Genomic DNA, 13,893 nt, shown 5'->3' on the forward strand with positions numbered 1-13,893 from the left:
GTTAATCGATCGATCCGGATCGTCCCCGAGTGGGACCACTAACAGCCCACTTTTCCTTCTTCCTCGGTTGAAGATTACTTTATCCGAAAACTTGTTAACATCGCTAAATCGCAATCGCACAGAAAGTAAGCAGCACTCGCACACGGCACAGATACACAATTGGTTTACTTAACTAGAGAACGAACACAGTTTTTTTTGTTGGGGATGCTTCGCGGCAATTACACCTTCGTTTTGTTCGATGCCCGACAGTAACGACAGCAGTGTGTGTTGGCGGCGTGTCAGTAGTGGGTGAGTGAGCGTGATGTATGTTTGTGTGCAGTACATAGCATTACATGTGGTGAAACAATCGATCCTTTCGACGTAAACGATACTTCTTATGTCTAGCGCTTGGTTTTGTTGGTTTGAATGTTCTGTGATGTGTGTGCATGTAAATCGCTTCATTGAGATGCTCCTTCGTGTTCCGGTAAGATCGCGTTAAACGTCTCTGTTGGTAACATGGCATTTGTTTTCCCGCTTCTCCGTGTGTAGTTTGTGGCGCAACAATGGAAGGACTTCATTAGCCTGTCCGCGCCGTGTTGGTGTAATCATGCTAAATTTACAACACGCCACGGCCAGGTTGGTCCATCGCTATCTCTCTGTGGTGTGCTCTATTAAATGCAGTAACGGTCACTCGATGACATCGGATTGTAGTGACCACAAAAATGGTGGACTGAAAATTGGCTACATTCCCGGTACGCCGGGAAACGGAAACACACCGGCGGCCATCGGTTGCCGGCGTTAAATGCTACTTGGACTGTATCAAGCAAACCCAGCGCACTAGTGCTGCCTATTTAAAGTTTGTCGATTTGTATTGCATGTGTGACAGTATGTGTGTGTCTGTGTCTGTGTATTGGTTGGAGTTGTTGCGAACGAACCACACACACCCCCACACACACCTTGCGGCTGTTTGTTGCTCCTTCGGTTGCTTTGGTTTGTTGTAAGTGTGCGTGTAGGTGTGTGTTTCCGTGTCGATCGCTTGCTCCTTCACACGTGGCTCCATCAATAATCACTTCTTATATAAGGAGTATAAAAAATATACAATTTTCTGCTTTTCTGTTTTGTTGTTTTCATTTGTTTAAGCATTTTATACTTTTGTTTCCTCGGCTGTTTGTTTGTTTTCCGGTTTTCTTCCCTCCCTTTTCGGTCTACTTGCTGCTATTCTACCATTCAACTTGGGGGCGCTCTCTCTCTCTCTCTCTGGCTACGGGTTTTTTCGAGTTACATTTGTTTTATTCTCTTTTTATACGTTTATCTTTTTCGCTAGTTTCGTTTGCTTCTGGCTACATTTACTGGTTTACTTTCCTAGTATGTTCCTAGTGCGCACTTCGGAGTTTCGGAGTTTTTTTTTCTAGAGGCGACCTAGGGGAGGGACACGAAAGGCAACAAGCGGAGCAGCAGAGTACGGCGCACGTGTGTAGCCACCTACGGCCACTGATTGATACGGTGGTGGCGAGGATAAAGAGGACACGGTGCCTAGCTTTCCTTTTTGTATGCGCACTCTACCGGGACGGCGGGGGGTTTCTAAATGCGATCGCTCGACGGGAATTCGCTATGACCCGAAAGAGAAGCGGAAGTGGAAGAAGGGAGTAGTCCTTTGGAGATATTTTACATTACGTCGGTCGGTTCGGTACGGATTGGTTGGTTCCGTTGGTGTGTTTTATACAGTGTGTAGGGTGTTTCGTTCGTTCCTCGAGCACAATGATGTCTAGGCGCCGTTGTGCGGTACGTGGCAATGTTTGGTAACACTCCCATCATACAGTCCCCCAGATCGCACGCTAAGGACTAATGCTGGGAGCGAGATTAAGATGACGATTCTGAGTGACTCTGTGAACATGCTTGGGACTCGTATTTCTATCGCCCAATACGAACTGATACACTTTATGTAGGGAAATGTCCTTTCAATTGGGTAACGTCGCAGAAGGAAAGGAAAATGCACAAAGAGATGATGCTGAATGAAAATGTTGAAAAACCTCCAAATAAATGCGAATCCTTCGTTTGTAGCTCGTTGTTGGATGTTCTGTACACGGTGTTTTTGGGACAACTCTGACGTCGGTTTGGAGCCATTCAATCAGGAGATCTGCCTTCCTGTGTCGCTAGTGGACCGATAAAATGCCTCCGAAACATTACAGTATGGCACGCATCGTTATCGTTAATGAAGATTCAAAATGAAATCGCACACGCGAGTTTGTTCATTTTTGTTATGGCAAATGGCACTTTAATCCGTAGCAAAGTGCGGGCTTGATCGATGGCCACCGCATAATACGTTTTTGGTGTTAAGTTTCACTCCCGTTTTGAAATAGTTTGGTTACCTCGAGACTCAAATTTGTGTTTTAATTATCTCATCTGAGTGGCTCAGCTAGAAGCACGTATTATACGGATTTGGGTCAAACCAGATTGGGCAAACAGTGGTGATCCTTTTGGTTCTGAAACATTATTCTAAATTGAAGAATATCATTTTGCAAGGGACCCATGCTCTGGTAGTTATCAAACGATCACCGAACGTATATTGAAAGTATAATATATAATATAGTAAAAGTAATCCGTTTCCAAAACTTAGGCCTATAGAATATAATAAACAATTGCTACTGTAAAGAATCAACAGAACTTAAAGATAAACCCTCAACCTTCAACTAAACTGTTACGAGCGCGATAAGAGCGCGGTGTCCGAAGGGTAGTAGTCACGATCACGATTTCCTTTGCTTTGCGCCCACTCGTAAATATGTACAGAATTACAGGTTCTGTAGCACATTTACGTGTTTTTCGGCAAAGTATTCGTATGCGGATCGCGAATATATCGGTTAAAGTATAAGTATGTAAACAATGCCATTGAAACTGGCCATCCATAAACTGGCTTGGTGTTGATGAGTAAATTTGTTGTAATATTTTTTTAGTAAACCTTAAATTCGAACGGTTTACGCTCGTTCCGAAGTAGTGCACCTATCGATTGGATGGTCTTGGAATTAACTCTATGAACGCTGAGGTCCGGAGGCTTACAAAATGGAATTATCATAAACACGGGTGTACGTTGGGGTACGAGTCTTAACTGCTAAATGTCCGTCGTCGCCGTCTGATGATGTTCTGTGTGGTCGAAGGACAGGCGAACGATCGTCAACCGTTGAACCACTCAATCGCCGTACGATCGATTGAAGGTAAACGTAACAAAAGAAACACACTACAGTAAATAACAAACACAATGTGTTGAAATCATGATAGGATTGAAACAATTACCTAAACGCCATAATATCGTACTAGAATGAGGAGCATTGCAATCTTGTGGTCACCTGTGTTAATTTGAGGCCAAGTGTGTAATTTGTGAACCCATCTCGCGTTCGTAGACGGCACACGCAACGCGGGTACGAAAGGTTCGGGAATCGAATTTCCTAGGATATTATCGTTAAAGAGTGTAGCCGAAGCGAAAAGGATGTAAGTGAGTGAAAAGTGAGTTTTAGGCGGCTCTCGACACGGCATTGGCTTTTCGTTCGTTCGCTTCGTTCGGTTCGTCCAATGTTCGGCTGGCACCGGTTTGTCCCGGCCCCTCGCGCCCTCGGAGTGGTTCCGGTGGCCGTTTATTATGCTTTCGCACCGGGAATCTTGCCCAGCACCTTCGAGAGGTCGACGCCGGTGAGCGCGTTGATGGCCGGTGGTAGCTGCCCGACGAGGCGCGTCACATCGCCCGTTGTCTGGTCGTTGCCGCCGATCAGGACGATTTCTTCCGTTTTCGCTAACGGTGCGGCAACTTCGGCAGCAATCTGCAAAACAATAGATAGCGGTCAGTGGTCCGTTGACACAGAGGAGCCGTGTGCCCGACGACGGAAACACGCCACGCACCTTCGGTAGTGATTCGAGCACAATGTTCATAATCGCAGCATCGCCGTACATCTTGTAGACGTTCGCCTTCATGCGCATCCGCTCCGCCTCGGCCTTGCCCACCTGCTCGATGGCGTACGCTTCGGCCGATCCGATCTTCTTGATGCGCTCCGCCTCGGCCCGGGCATTCTCCACCGTCTGCGTGCGCTTGCCCTCGGCAATCGTCTGCACGCGGTAACTTTCCGCCTCGGCCGGCAGCTTCACGGTGGCCGACAGCTCGCAATCCTTTCGGTTGATTTCCTGCGTCTCAATCTCGATCTGCTTGCGGCGCTCGACAATGTCGATCTCGATCTCCTCGTTACGGATCCGCTGGCGAATTTTGGCCGCCTGCAGCTCGTACGCTAGTTGTGATTCGGCTTTCTGCAATCAAATGGTGTTCGATTAGGTGATTAGTGAGGCACATTCTTATGATCGTGTGGCGTAACACGTACCGCAGTGTTGATTTCCTGATCAAAGTTCGCCTTCTGCAGCTTGTACATCCGGGCGTTGTCCTCGATCTTCGTGTCGGTCGAGTACTTCACGTCCATCGCGCTCTTCTCGCACTCGGCCTCCCGGATGCCGGCGTCCCGGTTCGCTTCGGCCACACCGGAGTCGGCGTCCCGCTTCACGCTCGCCGTTTGCGCCTTACCAAGCGACTGCAAGTACTGCACATCGTCATACACGTCCTTGATCGTAAAGGACAGTATTTCGATGCCCATCCGCCCAACGTCAGGAGCCGCAACCTCGCGCACCAGGGCCGCGAACTGGTCGCGGTCTTTGTACACCTCCTCGACTGTAAGCGTTCCTGTGGGACGAAGCAGACGAACAAGAAACAGAATTAGTCGAGGAATTGGACAGGTTACGTGTCGATGGATCGTTGAATTATACACAACACAACTACGGGAAGTTATTGGGAACGACAAATAAGTCGACCTCGACCAGCGCCAATTGACGGCACGTACGGGACGGAATGGATTTGAACTTGATTCACTCATCACCTACTTCAACATCAGATACTAGACGCACGTAATTGAGATAAATTAATTTTATTGCCTTCCCGTTAGTGACCTGCAGAAAGGGCCACGCACCGCACTCACAAGAGCCACAAATATTGGCTCTGTGCATGTTGAGCTGCAGCAAAAAGACCTTATTTTAAATCAATCGAAACCGGCTCTGCAAATTCGATCTGTCCGCCTTGCTGTTGGCTGATTACCTTTTGATGATACCATACGTTGCGCCAAACACGAAGCCAAGCTGCAACATTCCCATCCACACGAAACCCATCGGACGATGCCGCCGACAACGAGGCACTACTGTGGCGGGTGTTTTGTGTGGGACACTTTTGGGGGTGGCACAATGGACTTCTTTCAACGCCAAGCTCTAGTTCACTGTTGTCACTAATGCCACACCTTCCGTCCAGGCACTTCTGGTCCGTACGGTAATTGAATTCTATCAACGAGTGGCTGCGGGTAACGATGGAACACTTAACCCAGTTCTCCTAAGGTGCATTAGAGGGACAGCACAAAGAGCGATTGATTGGTTAGCTTTCAAGACGCTGTACGTTGTAAGTCCCCGAAGCTGTCGCTAACCGAACCGGTAGTAAAATCGGACCTGCACTTTAGTACAAACATCAAGATCGACCGGTGCAATCGGTGCGCTCGGTTTACGAGGTAATTGCATTCGGCCAGTGCATCAGCACCCAGGTATTAACCTTGAAGAACGCGTCGTGGACCGGCTTGCTAACGTTACTTTTGATAGCTCGACGCCGTTACAAGCACCCGGAACCGGAAGTATGAACTCCCGGCCGAAGGATAAGCCACTGAACCAGAAACACTCCCCTCGGTTCGGTTCAAGGACTGAAAAACAGACATTGCAATTGACCACTGGCGTGCGATTATCGCGAAACGCTAGCCACCGCTGCTGTGGACCGCTTTCATGCTGTTCGCGTTCGGATTATGATCGGCGTGCGGTTGGTGCCTTATCAGTGGCGAGCGCTGTCAGCTCATCAGCATGGCGTCGTCGACGATATTGCCATGGATAGCGGCATTTTGCCGCAAGATTCTTCGCTAGTCTTATCGGCGAAGAGGCCGTCGTCGCGCTGTGTGTTCGCAGTGGGGCTGGTGATGGGGAATCCGAATCGAGCATCTATGCAACATTTTATCAATGCGCCATCAATAGCCGACAAGAAATGAGGTGTAAACAAAGATAAGGCGGCAGCTGCTCTGCTGCTGGTATCAACAATCAAGCGCATTGATAGTGGCCATTTTTGCTGCATTGATACTTTGCATCACATCAAAACGAAAACCAATCACCAGCCTTTAAACATTGCTATCTGGTCGATCGGCAAACACACGGCAATCGTACCTAGACCGTGAAAGGGTTTGATAAACGCGAGACAAGCGGTTCCATTTACATTTCACTTCCTCGGCGCCTTCTGTGCCTTGTCCTTTGCCATTCTAGCAGACACGCAAGCGGTGCACGTGGCTGGCTGGCGTAACGAAAACAAAAGGCTGAAGGCAGCGATATTGATTCGTCAGATATGCAAAGTGCAGCTCAATTGATGCAACAATATTGCACTGCTTTGAAGTACTTCGTGGGGCATTTAAAGCAACGCTTCTGGGACAATAAATTTCACGAAAACACTTTGCCCAATTGCGATCGTTAGAATGACTCAGACTTGTACTTTTTAATGTCACACGTTTTCATCCGCCGCACTTTGCAAACACCAAAAAACACTTTAATCAAAGCTGGGAAAAGGAAACGCGCGACGCGCTGAATAACAACTCTTTCTCTAACAACGTCATTGGGGGCTCCGCGTCGGTAAACAAAATCACTCTCGGGGGTTCTTTTGGAACACACAATTCCGCGGGTTTTATTGGCGAAAACAATCTTAGCGCGGCAACGATTCTTGGCGATGTTGTCGGTTTGATGGTGTTCGGTGAACTATAGTGAACCGTCTGACGCAAGGCGAGCGCGAGTTGTGCGTACGAGAGTGAGAGCGACCAAACAAAAAGCCGACAACGGTGAGCAGTGAGCAGTGAGTGAATGGGACCGGCGCGCGTGAGGCGAGTGAGAGCGCCCGACGGATTTGGAATCGCGAAGAGCTCGCCGAAAGAGGAATAAATTCGCGGGAATCACAGAGCCGGGCATTACAAGACAGGCACCGCGATTGCATCATTCTTTCGCCGGGAATCATTGGTCTGCCGGTAGAAAAAGGATACGTCCTGAGCGCAACCCAACGATGATTAGATTCGATATCATGCAATTCAGTTGGATCGGTAAGCGATAATGATAAGAGAGCGATCGTTAAAAAAACGTGCTCTAAGAAGGGAGCATTCCCGTTTCACTTCCCCGTTTGTGCGAACACGAGGTCGTCGGGAGAACTCGCGAAGAGAAAAATGAATTAACAACACACGCGGACACTGACCCGCGCGAAGCGGGGATTTTGCAAATTGCCATTGCCGGCACACGGTGGACGTGACTTGGGAATGTTGGCCGATGGCTGACCGATTCCACCATCGGAAGGGTCTCGATGCAGCAGTCCGGGGAGCGGGTTGTAAAGTATTATTGTGTCTTTGTTTGCGTTGGCTCGAGCCGTTTTGTTTATTCACCGCTTGACGGAGAATTTGAGGATTTTTCATTCGGTTGCATTTATCTAACCCACTGGTTGTGGCCCATGGAATTATAGGTGTCAGCATAATTTGCCGAAATGTGCGTTCCAAGGACGCAGTCATAAAATTACCAAGAAACAACTTGTGTCAAGTTGTTTCAGTATGTTAACCGTAATCCGCTCTCAATTCGATAACTTATTTACAATGGCATTGAAACGGCTTTTCGGATCCCTTTTAAGCATAGCAACTCTCAGGTGGTTGTGGAACCCCCCTTTGGGTTCATTGACCTGCAGTATGTGGCCTTTCAAACCTCAATCGCAGGAACAGTATCCACGTGGTGAGTAATTCAATAGCTCTTATTGCTGGACAAAATTGAATGCTGTTGATCGACAGTAAAGTTTTTGTTTTGTAAAAATCCCTCTTTCGGAATTGGCCGATGCTGAAAGTATCGAACTGTCGAAAACAGAATGCTCTACAAGCGGCACATACCCAGCGATTTTCGTAAATGTAACATTTTAATATACCGCAAACTTCGATTACAGAACATCGCACTCCAAATATCCGTTTTCGGTTTGACCCAAACAAGCTGGCTAATTGTTTTTAACGCTCCCCGTTTTATAGTGGAAGAACCAACGGGGCAACAGTTTTGTGAGGCGAAATTTAGGAATCCCCCCGACCGAGGGTGCCCCACGGTGGGCACGGCAGGGCGCCCGTAGCGACCGACGACCGCGACTTACCGAGGATGGCGCGTAGGTGACCTTCGAGCGTTTGCAGGATTGTCGCCTTGATGTCCTTCACCGTTTTGCCGAGAAATTGTTCGCTGGCGGTACCGAGCAGTTCGTCGGCCTGATGGTGAAAATAATAGACGTTCATCATCTATAAGAAAAAGAAATGAAACGAGAAAGAAAGAAAACCACAGTCGGGGATGAGAAACGGCTATCCGTCGCGAGGCCCGTTTGAGAGGTTGAATTTGGCTTTTGAACGAATTGCTACCGAATCGGAACTGAACTGTCTCTAACTGGAAGGTGTCCTTCGCGCGCTCCCTACTTAGTGTGCTCCTGAGGAACTCGAGCTCAACCTAACGCTTCGCGGTTCGTGCTGATACAACAAAACTTCCGCCGTCGAGCGGAAGGCGAAAATTGGAAAAGGGTTTGCAAGATGTAAGATACAAAACAAAGAACGAAATACAAAATGCACAACATTCGGCATTCCGGCGGCAGCTAGTTGCGATGGGTGTGATCGTAACACGTGAGCAGCGCGCGCGCGTGTGAGTTTTGGTGGTACCGTGTAATGGCAACGAAAACGAGTCAAAGTACGTGAAAATCAAGAGCAGACTCCAGAATTAATGATTCACTAGAATTTGGCCGGCACCGGGGAACGGGTGGGCCACAAAACGGAAAAGTACTACCACTCGAAAAGGCAAACTCGCACCACGGAGGTCCGTCTCTTTGCTTCCGCGGTCGAAAGCAATGATAACGCACCCCCGGTTGGTGGGACAGCTAAAAACCGGAAACTATACCGGAATGATCAAACAAAAAAATTTAAAACACGGCACAACCCTAACGGTTTTTGCTAGTTCTCTAGAGCGACAGAGTGGTAGATGAAAATAAAAGGTAAAGACACACACATACACACGAGCAACACGAGAGACCATTCCATCGTTCCATGAGGGCAACAACGAAACCAAACCAAAGGAACTATATGCAAACACACATCGCGAACCTCTATAACTTTCTAATGCACGCGACGTGAAGGAAACAGGAACTAAAACCTCAGGCAAGCACTCAACAAACGTTCTCACAACTCAAGTGGGGGGTCTAGGGCTATAGGTGGCCTCGAAGCCGATCCTCGAACACGGAAAAAAATATGGAACGTGTAAAGAAACTCAAAACGGAAGACAAGATCTAAGATCTATCGTTTGGCTATCTATCGTTTGGCATTCTAGCATGACTGATCGGCTATCGGTGTGAGTTCATCGTGTTTCTAGCACTAGATGGGGAAATTAAAGTTCGTCGGAAAAACAAATCAAACGGAAATAGTGACGGATATTGTGGTCGATGAGCGGTTTTAATGAGCGGTGAGGAGGATGGGTCGATGGGCCGGGGGGGCGGCGGTCTGGGATGACATCGGGAACCGGTGCGAGGATGGGTGGGAATCGTGGGGAAAGCGATGAATGAAGTCCGACTGGATAAGGAAATAATTTCTTTTTCATTTCTTTTTCTCATAGAAACATAAAATAAAACATTTAAGAAAGAACTAAATCAAAGTGTTGTAATATGATAGAAAGAAACATGATAATAAGAACGTGTAGGCAAGCGACAACATCTACCTGTAAAGGAACGCTAAAAGAAAAGAAGGAAACTAAAACAATGTTCAAACATACAGCATTCTACGTTAGAAATATAATGAAAAATAAACAGCGCGTGAGCTGTGAAGCTACTGACGTGTGATTGTACACCTAAAGCTGCAAAGTAAAGATATCACTAGAGTGTGGAATTTGAGGCCCGCGATCGGCTGAATTTTGATCATCGTCGGCGGGGGGCGTTCGCATTCCAATAGTCCAGTGTACAGTTATCGGCCGCAAATTGAAGCACGTATTCGACTGTTAGGTAGCGAGTAGCGTTATCTACATCTACATTGTTAGATTGGCCACTTGTTGGCAACGAAAGAGCAGTTGAAGCAAATCATAAAAGTCCGTAGCACAAGCTTGGCACAGCATGATCAGTAGCACAATGCCGAAGATCGCGGGTGAGCTGCTAGCCTTAAGGGGAGTAGTCACAGAACTGGGGACTAAATTTCCGATACAGTCTATTAGTTTATCACTGCCAATAGATAATCCATCTGCGCTATTTGTCACATGAAATCAAATCAAAAGGAAGTTAGCAGCAAATGGCGTGGGAAAGCGCACACAAAGACGTACGATGAAACACAATTCCAGTGTTACGATAAAGAAACAGAAAAGCTCGCCAGCGATAGCAACACACCGAGGTGCCACACATCAAACAATGTAGAATGAACTAGAAACTTACTTTTTCGTTTTTGATCTAAAAATAAAATCAGACAGTGAATTGCTATCGATAATATCGGGGATCAGACTGCTTAATGCTAGCGAACGAAACGAAAACAATATGAGGTCGGAAAAGTTGGTAAGTTGCCGCGGGATGGGCGCCCCGTTAAGGATCCGCTTCCGCGTTGCATCCACGCTGAGGGCACACTACTAAACGCTAGCGGGGCTGGCGCGGTGAGAGGCGAAACGCTGTACAAAATGTCTATCTACGTACGCCACAATGCATCTATCACTTACTCCAAATCGTCATGCAGATTGCGCTGAAATTGTCCAGCCGAAGGAACGGAAATTATGCAAGGAAATAATATAGAGAATGTAGTCAAAGGACATCGGGAACACGCCGTCGGCGCATTTCGATGGGCGGATGGGCCGAGCGTTTCTAGGGGGAGCGCGCTGTTACAAAACCAAACCCAAAATACAAGTCTATCGAAAGATCATGCAAGAAAGAATTAACTTTTAAACAAGACAAAAGAACACGTAAAGATGAGAAATATGTTAATGACAGTCACAAACACTAAACTCTGGAGAAGAAAATACAAAACAGGAAAACAATCGAATAAGACAGTAAAAATGGTAAAGGGTAAATGTTACGAATGTTACGAATGTGGTTAAAAATTAGTTATCGAATATAAATTGGAAAAAAATCGGTGTTTAGTATGTGGTTGGCAGGCTGCTGCAGAGTCGCGGCACTTTCGCTCGACAGCACTACGGAACACACTAAAATAATAAAACCAAACAAACAGGAAGGAACAAACACAGAACGGCACAGAAACCGCGGCGGCGGGGCGCACGGGCTCGCCGGCGGTCGAAATACCTTCATGATTTTGCACTGTGCCACGCCGGTCACGGTCAGGGCGACACCCTGGGCCGTCTCGACCATCTCGCACATCGGGTTGAGCGTCATCACCTCGAGCGACAGCCGCTGCACATCGGTCACCAGCCACCAGGCCCAGGCCCAGCCGCCGACGATGGTGCGCTTCTTCGTCGAGCCACAGCATCCACCTGCGGAAAGGAAGCGGGAGAATCGAACACAACACGGTTATGGTTATGAAACTAGCCTTGGCCACAAGGCGTGTGGTCACTATTGCATAGATGCAGGCGCTAGGCGAATTGCAATGGATTGCGTGTGTCGTGTCCTGTAACGCGAGATCAACAATTATTTACACCGAGATCACTTATTTGAAGACCACCTTGTTGTGCCGTTTCGCCACGGTTGACTTCCATTTGTTCGCGAATGTACGTTTAGATCGTTTTGGTTTCAACCTGCATCGTTTGGTTAGAGAGATAGATAGAGAAAGAGCGGCAGAGAGAGAGAGAGAGACCCATACCACCTGCAAAAAAAGAGCAGGAAAAGAAAACAAGAAAACCAAATCAAAACACGGGCGGACTTAGCGAACTTGAGCTAAGGGCCAATAACGGACAAGACACACAAGCGTTTGTGATGGTCCCCAACATGCAGGTGAATGAAAATGGGGTGAACCTCAGAACCTAGTGGAACCTAGAATGACCGCGGGCGAAGTACGATCATCGCGTTTTCTCTCGCCTCTGCACACGAATATGAAAGTAAGATGCGTGCTTGTGAAAGATGATGCCGAGATGCCACTAAGGTGCATACTAATCGGAAAGTGAAGCCGGTTAACGATGGAAATGGTCCGCGGACGAGTCGTGCCCGATCGCACGTACGCAACCCCCAGGTGCCCCCGGTTTGCATTTCTCGCGGTGGGTTGTTGGCTGGTCGCCTGGAAACTGGAACCTGAAGTCACCGATGTGGTGGAAAACTAATCGATGCAAAAGTCAGCCAAACAGGCCGGCGGATACCGGTTGGTGGTCTTTTGCTTCTCTCGAGCGCGGTCAACGTACCGTGCAGTGGAGCGAGCAGTTAAACCGTGACATTGACATTGGCCCGTAATTGGCGGTGGGTGAACCAAAAAAAAAACCAAAGAACTAGAGCACGCAGGATGCAGGCAAAAAAAGCAAAATGTAGCTAGCAGCTTTGTTGAGCGTAAATGGTGTTTGTCGCTTATCGTCGCGTTGGAATCTTTCCGGTTAGTAGCAAAGCGCTTTGTTGCAGCGTGACAGGCCACATTTTGACAGCATTGGCACCCTTTGGCAGAATCCTTAAATAAACGTAGCACCGAGAACCGGGAGTCCAGACCTTGAAAGAACAACAGCAAGGAGCTGACCAGTCAGAAGTGCACAGAAATCCTTCCATCTCTCGATGATCGCTCGTGCCCCGTTCGGCCTGCTTCCCTGATCTCTTGATCCCACAGCACGAACGATCGAAAGAGCTGGCTGGAACCTACACCACCGTTTATCGTTGCACCCCGTCCGCTTTGGCCAGCTGAACCGCGAAGGCCAGCTTTGGCCAGCTGGTTCGAAGAACCGCGCAAACTCCACCCGACGGCGACGGATGAAAGTAGCGGCGCGAGCGAGCTGCTGAGCGGTAACGGTACCGACCGAAGTGGTATCCCCACATCCCGCAGCGAGAGAGAGAGCCACGGGGCCGCGAAGAAAGCCAGAAAGGCATCCGAAGCAACCGAAGATAGCAGGTCTGCCGAGTCGCGGCCGATCGGGTTAGTCAGTCTCTCTTCAGCCCCGTTCAACCAAGGTGTGCATCCCGTGGTCTTGTGGTTGGGAACCGCTTGGGGTCATCCGCCATCAAGTACGTAGCGGACTTCGTGTGCTTCCTCTCGTCCACAGTGAGGTACTTGGTCCCCCTCCAAAGGTCCCCAAAATCGTGTGTGCGCTCTGGGACAATTGTTGACCCCAAAACAGAAGAAGCGGAACAAATGTGCACGCCGCCGCCTGTCGGATATTTAGAACAGGAGAAACTTCAGCACCGAAAAAGACCTACTTTCGACAGAACGCCAACCAAGACGACGGCGTTTGTGGCTGCGCTGTGAATGTGTATGTGACTGTGTGCCGTCGGGAACTGTTCCCCCCCACGCCGAGCCGTGTGTGCCTCTATGACCCATTTCTCCCAGTTTAGGGACTCCCCGGGGTGAGACGCGCTCCGGTCCGCTGCAAGTCGGACTTCTCATAAGTCAACCAAAATGGAGCTCGGTCCGGACGTTTCTCCTACATTCCTGTTGCCCGGTACGCACAGGGAACTAGTTTTACGCCCGCAGCGCTAGTTTGATAACTTTTCGAGGTTAAGGTCGTTGCCACCGACCGGCTGCGCCTGCTCTCGGGAAAGGGGCTCAAGTTTACTGTACCGCTCTACGGAGCTCGATCGGCACACGGCCCTTGCCCACGGCCGGCCAGCCAGCAGCAGCAGCAGCAGCCGAAGATGAAAGTGATAGAAAACTGAGCAAACAACGCCGTCGGGTT

The 13,893-nt window shown here is 48.6% G+C and overlaps 1 protein-coding gene across 1 annotated transcript in view; it reads right to left on the minus strand.

The window, feature by feature from the left end:
- Positions 1–2,309: 2,309 nt before the first annotated feature.
- The window catches only part of LOC131212908 (flotillin-2), a 129,853-nt gene continuing 118,269 nt past the window's right edge, over positions 2,310–13,893 (minus strand). The window contains exons 3-7 of the mRNA XM_058206990.1: positions 11,378–11,565; positions 8,234–8,342; positions 4,338–4,690; positions 3,868–4,266; positions 2,310–3,788 (exon numbers count right to left, since the gene is read on the minus strand). Of these exons, the coding sequence (XP_058062973.1) occupies positions 3,609–3,788; positions 3,868–4,266; positions 4,338–4,690; positions 8,234–8,342; positions 11,378–11,565 (1,229 nt within the window). The 3' untranslated portion in view covers positions 2,310–3,608. The remainder of the gene's footprint in view (positions 3,789–3,867; positions 4,267–4,337; positions 4,691–8,233; positions 8,343–11,377; positions 11,566–13,893) is intronic.

The sequence above is a fragment of the Anopheles bellator genome, chromosome 2, assembly GCF_943735745.2.
Source record: "Anopheles bellator chromosome 2, idAnoBellAS_SP24_06.2, whole genome shotgun sequence".
Lineage (NCBI taxonomy): Eukaryota > Metazoa > Arthropoda > Insecta > Diptera > Culicidae > Anopheles > Anopheles bellator.